We start from the raw sequence: 13,552 nt of genomic DNA, 5'->3' as shown, positions 1-13,552 counted from the left end.
AAAAATAACAAATAGGTTTCTAAAACAAAAAAGGCATTTTAATTATAAAATAATATGGATTGATGTAAAGAATAAGCTTCCTTAATAATTTCACAAGAATTTGGCATAATAATTAAATTAAATTTATAACACAGTTTTTAAAAATCTAAAATGTTAAAAATGAAACTAATATACTTAAATAAAAATTATAAATTTAATATAATTACAATATATATATTTAACATAATATATCAAAAATCGTTTTTCATATATATTTTTTAAAAAAAAACTGTTCGGTCTTCTGGGCGAATTGGGGCTGGTTGGATTTAATATTGGCTTTCAGATATAACATTTTAAGAACCGTTTGAGTATATAGACCATGTCTAATAGAGTATGAGATTTTGATTTTCGGTTCGATTCCGAATCGTTTTTTGTACTAATATTTTTGACTAATTATGTTAGGTAACTACTAAGAAAATATAATATGTTGAAAAAACTAGGAATAAAGTTTAAAGATAATTTCTGAAATGCATATAACACAATTGTATAGTTATGCAATTTGACATATTTAATACAATTAACAAAAATTATATTAAATTAAATTAGTATTAAATACAAATAGGATTACAAAAAAATATGATTAAAACAAATATAAAAATTAATTTTTTCATAATGAAAATTAAAACAAAAAAATATACCCGCCTTTTAAAGGGCGGGTCAAAATCTAGTATAGAGATTAAAATAGAGGTGGGTTGGAGATGGTCAGTAAATTCACGGATTGGTAGAGCAATAATTAAAACTGCAGTGTTTTAAGAGCAGTTGTAATTTTTGTGCAAAACTAAAGGGACATAGCTAATTGTATTTCAGTTTTAATAGTTTAGATGATTTCATCAGTTATTTTTTCTTAATTCTCAATTTTTATTAACTCAAAGAGATTATGTTTAGAGTTTAATCTTACATGCATAACATTTCAATTTGCACAATGTTTTACCAGCTTTTTATTCATTGGTTCAGTACGAATTTACTACAACTATGTGGATGTCATGATATACAGTTTTGAAACTAAATTGGAGTCACAAAAATATAATCAAACTATTAAAAATATGACAATAGCTTATTACAAATTTATAATTCGGTTTCATAACTATACTTTATTATGAACGAAAACGTATTAATCTACTTTACTTCTAATAGTGTACTTTGAAGTGGTATTTTAAAATTTTTCAATCAATTTTCACTTTTATGTACTGAATTTTTGAAAGATATAATTTTTAACAGATTTAACTTGTGAATATTTAATAATTTTAAGTCTTTCATTATCAATATTAAAATATTTTTAGAAATTTTTAATTATATTAAAAGAAATAAATAATAATAATTATGTGTAAATATTTGTTAATATCAATATTAGAATTTGGCCCAAATGGCCCAAACGAAAAAATGTGAACTTAGATAAATATTAAAATCGCTCCAAATGGCCCAAAACCGTGAAATTAAAGAAACAAAAAAAGTTTGGGCCTATAATTAAAAGACCCATTAATTGAAAATGATATAAAATAACAGAAATACTTTTAATGAAACATGCGACTTCCTTATAATAGAAGGGTAGATTTAGGTAAAAATTCAAATTAATAGTATAGATATTAGTGGAATATATGTGTTGTTCCTTAATGAGGCAATTAAAAGAACGCACAAAGGAATAACTCGTTGGCTTGTCCCTCTCGCTTCTTCCTTTGTAACATCTAGAGTTTAGTTATTATAGTTTGGCAATATATCTATTTAACTAGTGTTGTATTCAAGTTTGTTATCTGTCAATACATATAAAACTACTAATGTGTACTTCATTCTGCAACAAAACAACAATTGAGTTGGATGGGAATCATTCGTTCCAAACCATGACATATTAAACTTTTGTATCTTGGACGTTTTTCGTAAACACATAGATATCAGATTATTTTCTTAGACGTTAGCTTTGTATAGAATAATATAGGAGAATCTGGATAACGTGTTCGCTGTCGCCATGGAATCTTTATCTTCAATCAGAAACTTTGTAAAAAGAAAAAAGTTACAATTTTTAGTATTGTATGCGTAGGTTATAAACTAGACGAGACCTATGGATGTCTCGATATATTATAATCATACAGATAATGGTCTAACCACTAGAACCACCCACGTTATTATATGATTTTATTCCAACTCATAACATAAATACAAAAGCAATTTCAAATGTTTGGTTATATTTCTATTGTATTGGAGTTGGTTGATGATATTAAACTAGTTATGTATTTGTTTTTTTTTTTTTGTTGGAGTCTAACACATCACAGAGAAATTAACTAATTTTAAAATGTATGATGTTTTATCTAAAATCATAAGATTTGTTTTATCTAAAAATAGTGTCATAATAAAATTTAAAATAGTTTTAACTAAAATTATCATAAAGTATGGAATTGTTGTATACTTTAAAATACTAAAAATTCTGTAAAATATTTTTCATTTTCAAATAAAGACTACAATAATTTTCCGCTGATGAATCATGACTTTGCAATATTGGGTTTATAAATTTTTTTAACACATAGCAAACTGTATCCTGCAAGATTTAACGAAGACCACCACAAATATGTCGATTCATATAGTATTTAGTTTGATTTATCATGAATTTCCAACTTAAAACTATCTTCTTTCGAAAAAATAACTTAAAACTATCTTTAGTGCTTTAATATTAGTATTGTCCTTTTAAACTTTCGATATGAGATTTAACATACCCTTTTGAGATGATAGTTCTTTTCAGCCCATCTTAAACCAAATCCCATTTTAAAGTATATAATAAATCGTTTTAGACTACTCGAAATAACAAATAAACAAACGGATACTTTTTTTTTTGATAAAGGGCTTAACAAACGGATACTTGTAAGTTGTAACCAAGTTAAGTTTGAATTTATCATGAATTTCCAACTAAAACTATTTCTAATAAGTTGAGACTATAATATTTTATATTTTAGTCTTGGCTATTATAAACCTTCTATATGTGATCTCAACAATACTCTCTAAATCGACTACAGAGCCAAAAAAACTGCCCTGCAACTTATGAAAAGAAAAGCATAGAACCTATTTCAAAAAAAAAAAAAAAGCATAGAACCTATTGATCTGTTGGACCACGTGGATGCCCATCAAAAGAGACTTGAACAACTTATGAAACTGATGATGATAGGTGTTTGTTACCGAACTTTCAAGTTCAATGATGTGTCTGGTTATTTTGTTACTTCTATATTTTATTGTTTTTTCTGTTTGAAGAAGAAACTGATCATAATCGGAAGTACAAAGAGAATGCAAACCTGTTTTGTTACTTCGACTTGTCAAACTAATAATTCTCTGCATAGTCATCAAAACTCGAAAGCTCAGTTTCATCTACTCTTCGTTAAAAGTTAAAACACATGTCCTCTATTTTTATCACCAACAAACTCGAATTCAGTACGCATATATATATATATATATATATATATATATATATATATATATATATTTATGCATCCGTCCCATCTCAGTCATTTCCAGGGCGGAACTATGCTATCCCTAGGGGGTCATGTGCCCCCTCTTTATTTGTAGATTTTAATTTATTTGGTTGAAGGTTTAAATAACAGAGAAATTGGTTATATTTGTTCACCATACATACCCCCACTAGTTTTAGAGATAAAATTGTTTTTGACCACACTACAAAAAAATCGATATAAAGTAAGCGTACAATCTTTAGAAATATCGAATAAAGATGTAACTCATCTGTCTTTTTTTGAATTTTGGGAAAGAAAGATGCCAAAAATAAATGACTTTAATGACAACCAAAAGCTCCGTTTACAATTGTTGGTTTGACAAAAGAAATATACCACATTCTCATTTGGTTTAATTCGGTTCATACCGATAAACAAACCGGATGGGCCAGAGTATATAATAAGGCAAAAGTTTTGCATAACAGAGAGCTACTTTAACCAATGCTCTCATTGAGTTTAGAGAAGCCAAGCTTCCTGAGTCTACTGGTTATCGGATTAGCCCAAGCTCGATCCGGATTCCCGCATTTCACATCCACAATATCCACAATGTTCATTCTCTTCTCCCTTCTCGGAGTTCCTTGCAAGGATACATTATCAGAGCCAAGCATTGGAAGCTGATGAGTGCTCTTTTTAGCATTGTGACCCTTTGGTGTTCTAACGTTATCAGAGCCAACAACATTTGGAAGCTGATGAGTGCTTTTGGTGATGTGATGACCCTTTGGTGTTCTAACATTGCTGCTGCTAGCTTCGTCTGATGATTTTCTTGCTTTTGGTCTTCTTGGAGTGGAAGAAGAGGTGCCACAGTCTACAGAGACGGGGATAGTTGTTCTAATGGGTTTAGTTGTGGGAGTCTGAGGAGAAGGTTGTTGTTTCATGGAGTCTAGCTCGCGAGTCATTAGAGTTGCCACCGTTCCTGTGGCTCCTATTTTGATGGATCCTCCTCCACCTCTTATCAGTTCAAGCTTCTGAGCCATTATGAGTTCCTGTTTGTTTTCTATTCGCCCCTCTGCGACTCTCTTAGAGGATAACTGCTAGAGTTTTGTTTGGGTCTGAAAAGGGAATCTGAAAGAAGCAAACAATGCATCAAGATTGTAGAACTAGTATTCAGCAAATTTAGCAGATTTTTTTAAAGGTTTTCAAAGAGTTAGTAGCTCAATTTTTCTGACTTAGCTAGCTTTGAACCAGAAATGGGGAACTTAAAAAGCCAAAGACAGAACAAATTGTACAATGACCACAATGTTGCTCAAGCTCTTCAAGAAGCTATTTTTGCAAGCACAATCTAGAGCAAGAAACCTATTGTGTCATTGCACACCATAACTAAACTCTTTTGATTTTCAAGAACAATACAAGTTTCAAGCCATTATCAAATGTTATAGAAAATCGGAATCTAGCTAATTGCTAGTGAGATAGGAAGAAAAGCATCCAAAAACTACTCTGTATCTACACTCTAGAGAGACAAGACACAACATTAATAAGTACTTTGGAGATATTTTTTTTTACAGATTGATCGAGACACAAGGTTGAAACTTGAAGCAATCCAATGTAATCACAAAGAAAAAAGATTCAAACTTTTACTATCAACATCAATCTAAAGCAAGAGAGAATGTCACATGAATTACATAGAGAAAAAGGGGGAGAAAACGAAACCCTAATGATAAAAGTGATTTGAAAGTAAAAGCAATCATGAGAAGGACCATTTCTCGGATTCTAAAGTCACATACGACCAACAAAAATAAGTAAATCCAGAAGTCAAAATCTCTATCAAAGTTTAGAACTTTACCGATTTAAAAGCGAGCAGAAGCTCTTCTTCTTATTCAAATCTCTCAACTTTTTTATTAGAACTCGGCGATTGGAGCTGTGAAGAGGACCCCCCGCACTGAACAATTAGGTCTTTTTGGATTTGGTTTTGAAATCTGAGATTTCTTGTGGAGCGTGTGACGGTCTGACGGAGTAATTAAGGCAGCGACTAGTCAACGTAGACGTTTGTAATTACACTGTTAAGAGTTTGATTGCTCCAATCATTATTTCATCAAATAATTGTAATATTATGTTTTTACTTTTCTGAGAGCAAAGAGACGATTATAAATAAAGGGCTTATACTTTTCACTCTTCAAATATTGAGCCTTGTTCTATCAATTTTATCAAAATGATACCAAAAGTTTTATAGAAACGCTGCCGTTTTGATAACAACCGACAAAAAATGTTGAAGTAGGTGGTGTGTTTGCTCCTCCGGTCATTTCAGTAACAAGGTTTTTTTTGTTCTGAGTTCTCTCGTGTCCTTTGTCTCAGGGAAAAGCGCCAATAGGTTAGACCTTTTCTTGTTCATGGATTCGCTGATGTGTAAACTCGTGATGGGTTTGGTCGTGATGATTGCGATCTTCGGGGCTTCAGGTGTCGACGCGTGGACTGGCGAGATTCGCGGCAGAGTAGTATGCGATGTCTGTGCCGATTCTTCAATCGGGCCAGAAGATCATGTCCTTGAAGGTTTAGCCTCCCTTTCTGCATGATATAAGTGTTTGATCCTTCGGAAAAAAGATTCTGATTTTTGTAAATTTAAAAATATGCGACTCTGAATTCATTTTTCATGTTACGGAAAGAGTGTTGATCTGCTCTTGTTTCTGATGAACTGAATTCATTTTTCAATATAGCAGTTTTGTAGGATTTATCATCAAGTTGGTGTCAGTTTGATTATACTCTCGAGCAAGTTGTTCTTATCTGTGCTGAGTGTCGGTCTTTAGTTTTTGCAGATTTATATTCTTACGACCAAATCTTAGCATATTCTCTTAATTCATATTTAATCTCTTAATATGCGACTATGGTTTGTGTAATATCTTGGGTCTTTGGAACTTTTGTAGTTAGTATGTCCATCCTTGTGTTTTCGTTCCTTTGCTTTATCTTCCCAAAATGTCTTGTCTGAAAATTCATAGTGGAAATTTGTGTGATATGTCTCGTTTATCATACTTGCCTTAGGAAGCCACTCAGCTCTATGTGACTATTTGTTTTACTTTAAGTAACTATCATCTTTTCCCTAGTAGTTTATCTTTGCCAATCATTCACATGCATTTTCGAGTTATTTTAAATGTATGTGTTCATTTTTGTGTGTGTGTTTTACAGGAGCTGAGGTTGCGGTACTCTGCATAACCAAATCTGGAGAAGTTGTGAACTACCAAGCTTTCACAAACACAAAAGGTGTCTACACAGTAGCGGAGACAATGCCAGAGAGCGAACGTTGGGACGCGTGCCTTGCAAGACCCATCAGCAGCTTCCACACTTCTTGCAACCACCTAAACCAGGCAAATAATGGGATCAAATTCAGTTATAACCGCCTTTCCGGTTACTTTCATGCCGTGAAACCATTTGTGTATCGACACCAGTACGCACCTTCTTATTGCTGAATTGAAAGAGCCTTTGTACCCCTTTCTAAGTTGTGTAAACTTGTAGTAATAATTGAAATATGAAATAGTTTGGATACTTGTGTATAATGTTAATATTGGAGCATGGACGTCAATTCGGGTTGGTCCGGCCTAACCCAAATCCGCTAAGCCCGTAAATATTTGAATCCGGTCCGGTCTAAAAATATTTTGGACGTAGAATTCAAAGTCTGGCCTGGTCTTTATTGAGTTTTTCAAGATTTTTGTCATTGTTATTTCTATTGTTTTAATACATATAATTTTTCATTAAAAAATTAGTTTTAACTTTTTGTTTTAAAATATAAAGTGAGTTTACTTTTCTTCTTTATCAAAAATATTTTATTTTTTTCTTAAAAACATATTATAAACTAATTAAATTTAATAAGATTAAAAAATCAAATATAATTTAAACTAAACATATAAGATAACAAAATTCTTGATAAACAGGTCAAATATTTCAGATTTTGTATGTTGAAAAAACCATCTTATAAAAGAAGGAGACACATTTACGAAATATAACATTTGTGAAGATCAAACAGTAGGGTGCATTACCAATTTTCATATTTGGTGCATTAACAATTTTCATATTTGTTTAATTAGTGTTTTGATTAAAAACATTAAAATAATATGTTGTAAACTAACAAAATTTAATAAGATTTATATAGTCAAATATAAATTTAAACTAAACATGTAAAATAACAAAATTCTTGATAAACAAAGTCAAATATTTCAGATTTTGTATGTTGAAAAAACCATCTTATAAAAGAAGGAGGTACATTTACAAAATATAACATTTGTGATGATCAAACAGTATGATGCATTAACAATTTTCATATTTGTTTTATTAGTGTTTGATCAAAAGTATTAAAATAATATGTTAATACTAATAATGGTTTTGATTGTAAGAATGATAATATTTAAACTAATATACAAAGTTTCGAGTTTTCGGACCGGTTCTAGCCCAAACGAGTTTAAGCCCAAAATATCCAAGTCCAAATAGATTCAGTCCAAAAAATCTAATTTTTTTGGACTTATATAACTAGGCCCAACCCAGAAAATTTTTAAGGCCAGAATGATTCGGACTGCGGTTTTCGTTCTAATTGACATATCTATATTGAAATAACTCTTTAATTATATGTTATTTTAAAACATCAATAACTAGCTGATTTCCCGTTCATACGGATATAAATACTTGTAAAAACTATAATTTATAATAGTTAACTAATATTTAGACTTGTTTATAATTTTTAAATTGTTCTGTAATTTGTATGGATAGGAAATAATCGTGTGTTTTAAAACAAAACATTTAGTTTTGCTGATAATAAATTTGATATATTCAATTATTTTTTATAAGCAATTTTATCAAATCAATTATTTTCGGATATATTATATTGAATTACTCATGATTCTAAATATGATAAAATCAAACTAATTTTGTTAGTTACAATTAATTTAATTTATTATATCAAATTCATAAGAACTTGCGTGGAAATATGAATAATTTTATATATACTATTTTGAGAAAAATAGGAAATTGTGAGTTTCGTGAGCATAACCATAACTATTATAAAAATCTATGCATGTATATAAATATTTATGATCAAATGATTCGTAATATTATGTTAACATATTGTCTTCATTTTGAATAATTTGTAATTTATATGAATAAAAGATAAATAGAAAAATTGATAATATTTCGCTCACTTAATTATGTTTGTGATTTGAGTATAAAAATCATGATCGATTCACTTACTCATTTTTGGGTATATTAAATATCATATATTCGTTTAAAATGAATAATTTCCAATTAAAATAAAATATGATTAATTTTTATTGCATTTTTTAATTTTAACTTTTAGATTTCAAAATATATTGTTTTCTTTTTGAAAGAAAAAATCTAAATTATTTTTGTGAAACTATGTTTTAGCTTATAGATATTTATTTTTATTTATGTTGTTTTATAAATATATGGAAAAACAAAAAGTAAAATTCATCATTTATTTAATTAATAGAAAATTTCCCTTGTTATTTATATGGAATTTGTCAAAAAAGTAAAATTATAAAGTTATCAAACAAAATGGAAACAAATTAAAAATGACAATTATGTATTACTTATAATTCATTAAAACAATTTGTCATCCACGTAAATTTTTTATTTATTACATAACATTACTGAGATATGATTTACATTGAGTTAATATGTTAGAAACTCATAAAAAACGTGATATTAGCAATATACCATATACAGTATAACTCAGTGTGTCAGGGTAGATATTTTATATATATAATTACTTAAAAGCCCTTTTCTTCTTTCTCCAACAATATCTCTCTCTCATCTCTCCCTCTTCTTCTCTTCTGCGATCATGAGTTTACCCCTATTTCTTCTTCTCTTCTCAAATCTTCCCTTTTCATCAAAATTAAACCCTAACCCCCCTAATGATTAATAAACCCATGGACAAAGATTTAAATTCTATAGGTAACACGACAGAGACGTTGACGGATCTTGGAAATGAAGCGGGTCGAGCGGCGGCCGGAGAAGTCGGAGGAGTCGGACTTAGAGGTCTAGAGAGGAGGGAACTTTGAGAGCTGGGTGGCGGGAGCGGAGGCGGCGACTGAGACGGCGGCAGAGGAGGAGAGGGGAGCTGAGATGACGGCGCGGGGGTGGGAAGAGACGCGCTGCGGGAGTCATGGACGGTGGTTGGAGCTGGGTTGTTGGGGGATCTTGGGGTGGGTGTCGGTGGTGCTCATGGATGGGTGTGGCGGCGTTGACGCCATCGTGAGAGGGAGGAAGGGATTTCGGGATTGGGAGATAGAGAGATTAGATAAACATCTCGTTTTAGGTTTGGACTCTTTCTCTCCTTATCACTTTCTTCCTGAAATCCATTTTTTATAGGCTTTGAATCTGTGCAGAGGAGGTGGTTAAAGGGAGACGTGGTTAGGAGAGGGAGAGGTTGAAGCGCAAGGAGAAGAAGAGAGAGAGAGAAAGAGAGGGGCAGTAATGTATTAAAATATTGTTAAACAGTGCAACACAGTACCTTTGTGTATTTACCTAATTACGAAAAAAATGGTGGGTAGAGAGTGCAAATTCTCATTTACATTTCCTTCTAGTATTTTTTTTTTCGTCTAAAGAATTCATTGAGATATGAAGTCTTTTGTCAACGTCAAAGGAAGAGAGCACAAGGAGATTAAAGAACAGTCGATGTTGAATAGGTCTAGCGGATGACGTGTCATAAACTCATAGGCTGAACAACGTGTCTCAAGCCTGAGAAGCATGAAAAGTCGAAGTTACCCCCATCGTCATTCTTTACGTCAGTCAAGAGAAACAATTGAATGTCAGGAGGAGGAGGAAGCCATAAATCTGGGAGAGAAACTACGTTATAAAGGAAAAGAGATCAAAAGACGAACGAAAAGAGACATTTTAATGATCCGAAGCACCTGTTTTATCTAATTGCTGCAATCAGAAGAAGAAGATGATACACTGGTTGAAGCAGCTGCGATCGGCGTTTGGCGTCGCGTTTCTGTGGCTCGTTTGCCTCATTTACTTCACCCAGGTCTCTCCCTCTTCAACCTCTCTTTTTTTGTTTTCCTCCTGTTTCCGGTAATTCAATCTGAAAATCGTGATCGGATTAACTGAAACGCAGAGAATCTGTTTCTCTACTTTCTCCAAATCGTAGTCTCATGAATCAAAATGCGATTAGGGATTTAAAAATCTTCTGATTTTACGAATTGGTAGCTCCGACGCATTATTGGATCACCATATTGATTGCGTTTTCCTCTGTTTTCTTAGACTTTCATTTGACGATCATTGTATAGTTTTAGGATTTTAATTACATTTTATTGGTGAATTAGACCTGTATCTATCAACATAGTATTACTATTAGCTATTAGAAAATGGCATTGCGTGATACTCAAGTTTGATTAATTACATAGTATTAACTTAGGATTAGCTATAGAAAATGCAATGCGTGACACTCACGTACTGGTTTTTGTACATGAAAACAGGGCTTCAGATCGTTTGTCTGGACAGCAGTTTCGTACCAGCTCAAAGACAGGCTTCAGTTATCTCCATCAGCTTCTCAGTTCGTCTTTTCTGTCGCCTTCTTTCCATGGAGCATTAAACCGTTATACGGGTATATGATTCTTCATCATGAATATCTTGAACATAGAAGAACTAAGTGGCAATGATAATGACATGTTCTGTTCTTTTTTTTTAAATTCTTTTTGTAGAATCATCTCAGATTGTATACCAATCGGAGGAAAGAAGAGAACACCCTATCTAGTTATATCGACAGTTCTCTCTCTTGTGCCATGGCTCTTGCTCGGTCTAGACTCAACCTCGCGAAGTTCCAGCTTGTATCTCATGATTTTCTTGACCGTTCAGAATCTTGGATCAGCCATGGCTGATGTTGTGATTGATGCCATGATAGCTGAGGCTGTAAGAATTGATAAGTAAGCTTTCTATCTTCTTCAGTTTCTGCACCCACACTTTTAAGATCATAGCTCAATGACTAGTTAATCTATCACCAGGTCCTCGTTTGCTGGAGATCTTCAGTCCGTCTCATGGTTTGCTATGGCTGTGGGTGGAATCTGCGGTAGTCTATTAGGTGGCTACGCGTTGAACAACTTGAACATAGAAACAATCTTCCTCCTTTTCACGGTGTTGCCTGCGTTACAGCTACTTTCATGTGCTCTCGTTGAAGAGATTCCTAGCAACGAACCGTTGCCTGAGCTGCTGGACTCGAACGAGTTTGAAGAGAAGAGCAAGATGAGCAATGATACCTATCCAGACACGAAGAAGTCGAACACAAGAAGAAGGAAAGGGCAGAAGAAAGGTAAGAAAGGAGCTTCCAGTGGTAAGAGTGAGATAACACAGAAGAAGCAGTCAAAGTCTTTAGCTTCAAAGTTGTTCCAGTCATTGAAAACAGCCGCTTTGGAATTATGTCGTGCGTTCAAGCAACCGATCATTTTGAGGTAATAACACAGTACTGCTTTCTTGATTAGTCTCTTTAATAAGTTCTTGAAGTGTTTTATATTTTCTCTCTTTTTCCAGACCAATGGCGTGGTTTTTCATCGCGCATATCACTGTGCCAAATCTCTCTACTGTCATGTTCTATTACCAAACCGAGGTGTTGCTGTTAGACGCTTCTTTCCTAGGAACAGCCCGTGTTGTTGGTTGGTTAGGTCTCATGCTTGGAACCTTTATCTACAACCGATATCTGACAAATATGACTCTACGCAAATCTCTCTTGTAAGTCTTAATATTTCCCACACATATCAAGAGTTCGGTCTCAAGGATCTAATCAACAAAAACATCTTCTCAGGTTTGCTCACATCGGGCTGTCTATAACCATACTCCTCGATATGGTCTTGGTGTCTAGAGCAAATGTGGGTTACGGAGTATCAGACAAGACGATGGTTCTCTTCGGATCTGCTTTAGGCGATGCCATCAATCAACTCAAGTACGTTATTACTTTCCTTCTTTGTTTTTTTTATTACATACATGTTCCTTTAAGAATTGTAAACTCATAAGCATGCTTTGGCTTAATCACAGATTCATGCCGTTCTTGATCTTGTCTGGTCGTCTATGTCCTCCTGGGATCGAAGGAACACTCTTTGCGCTGTTTATGTCGATAAACAACCTTGGGAACACAGTTGGGTCATTTATGGGAGCAGGATTGGCTTCACTTCTTGGAATCTCTTCAGGGTCCTTTGAGAATATGTTTGTGGGCTTAGCCATTCAAGTGTTTTGCACCTATATTCCTGTATTGTTCCTTTTCTTGATACCCAAGGAAGCTACAGGAGTATCAGCTTCCTAGGCTAGAGAGCAAAGATAGTTTCTCATATAAAAGTTTTTGAGATCAGAGTTTTTGGAATTTTTGGCATCATTTGTTGATTTAAAGGCTTTTGAAACTGACACACATCAGACATCAGACAGCAGTAGAAAGTTATATATTAAATATACATCCACCTATTATCTTTTCAATCTTGCTTGTTTCATTTGGTCTGGCTACCAGAACACTCTGTTTTGTCATGCTATGTACAGTTTAAGGTTTTCATCAAGACATTATGTATTGTGCCATTTTGGCTTCTTTTTCTTAGTATTATTTCGTTCTGGAGCTGATTTTGTTTTTGTCTTTCATCTGTAAACTGAAGCGATGGTTCAGACATGGTTGAACTTAAGCTCTTGGTTTGCTTTTGATGCGTGTAACAAAACCAGATGAGCTGCTTTCGTGAGAGCTTTCAACATATTTTCTTCTTTCCCTCTTTGTTCTTTGTATCTATATATAATTTACTCGGATTTCTGTTTAAAACTAGAAATAAAATAACAATGACTATCAGTTGCATGACTGTTAACTTAAAACCTGGGAAAATATCAGTTTGCCAGCTTAAAACCTGGAAAAGTGTTGGAAGTAAATGGGTATACGACGTATACATGATGACTATTAATCTCTAACAATTTGGTGATAGTTCTTTTGAAAAGTGCCTATTGAAAAGTGCAGTATATATGTCAGCCTTTTGCTCTCCATTTAATTCAGCTGGGTTTAGTTTATTTTAATGCATACGATGTTAATGGTACTGAAACTCTCGTCATTTGATACTTTTTCTACGAGGGTCTAGCGA

At 33.0% G+C, this 13,552-nt stretch overlaps 3 protein-coding genes across 3 annotated transcripts; 2 read left to right on the top strand and 1 right to left on the bottom strand.

Annotated features, from left to right (window-relative positions):
• Positions 1-3,784: 3,784 nt before the first annotated feature.
• Positions 3,785-5,489, bottom strand: LOC108833910 (uncharacterized). Its single transcript, XM_018607303.2, has 2 exons — positions 5,302-5,489; positions 3,785-4,583 (listed from the first exon to the last, which is right to left on the bottom strand). Exon 2 carries the CDS (start codon positions 4,493-4,495, stop codon positions 3,956-3,958), a length of 540 nt encoding a protein of 179 aa, XP_018462805.1. The 5' UTR covers positions 4,496-4,583; positions 5,302-5,489; the 3' UTR covers positions 3,785-3,955.
• Positions 5,490-5,737: 248 nt separating this feature from the next.
• Positions 5,738-6,995, top strand: LOC108828718 (uncharacterized). The gene is made up of 2 exons (XM_018602479.2): positions 5,738-6,005; positions 6,636-6,995. Exons 1-2 carry the CDS (start codon positions 5,846-5,848, stop codon positions 6,914-6,916), a joined length of 441 nt encoding a protein of 146 aa, XP_018457981.2. The 5' UTR covers positions 5,738-5,845; the 3' UTR covers positions 6,917-6,995.
• Positions 6,996-10,232: 3,237 nt separating this feature from the next.
• LOC108824148 (probable folate-biopterin transporter 4) lies at positions 10,233-13,052 on the top strand. Its single transcript, XM_018597518.2, has 7 exons — positions 10,233-10,482; positions 10,934-11,061; positions 11,159-11,380; positions 11,459-11,902; positions 11,982-12,179; positions 12,253-12,390; positions 12,483-13,052. Exons 1-7 carry the CDS (start codon positions 10,402-10,404, stop codon positions 12,745-12,747), a joined length of 1,476 nt encoding a protein of 491 aa, XP_018453020.2. The 5' UTR covers positions 10,233-10,401; the 3' UTR covers positions 12,748-13,052.
• The last annotated feature ends 500 nt before the right edge of the window (positions 13,053-13,552 follow it).

The sequence above is a fragment of the Raphanus sativus genome, chromosome 9 (assembly GCF_000801105.2).
Source record: "Raphanus sativus cultivar WK10039 chromosome 9, ASM80110v3, whole genome shotgun sequence".
Lineage (NCBI taxonomy): Eukaryota > Viridiplantae > Streptophyta > Magnoliopsida > Brassicales > Brassicaceae > Raphanus > Raphanus sativus.
This window is presented reverse-complemented; position numbering and strand designations above follow the sequence as displayed.

Bases quoted from the DNA above. Each gene is read 5' to 3' on its own strand.
- LOC108824148 (XM_018597518.2), top strand. From the start codon at position 10,402: ATGATACACTGGTTGAAGCAGCTGCGATCGGCGTTTGGCGTCGCGTTT. The intron at 11,381-11,458 runs GTAAGCTTTCTA...ATCTATCACCAG, and splicing joins GAGGCTGTAAGAATTGATAA to GTCCTCGTTTGCTGGAGATC. The intron at 12,180-12,252 runs GTAAGTCTTAAT...ACATCTTCTCAG, and splicing joins ACTCTACGCAAATCTCTCTT to GTTTGCTCACATCGGGCTGT.
- LOC108833910 (XM_018607303.2), bottom strand. From the start codon at position 4,495: ATGGCTCAGAAGCTTGAACTGATAAGAGGTGGAGGAGGATCCATCAAA.
- LOC108828718 (XM_018602479.2), top strand. From the start codon at position 5,846: ATGGATTCGCTGATGTGTAAACTCGTGATGGGTTTGGTCGTGATGATT. The intron at 6,006-6,635 runs GTTTAGCCTCCC...TGTGTTTTACAG, and splicing joins AGAAGATCATGTCCTTGAAG to GAGCTGAGGTTGCGGTACTC.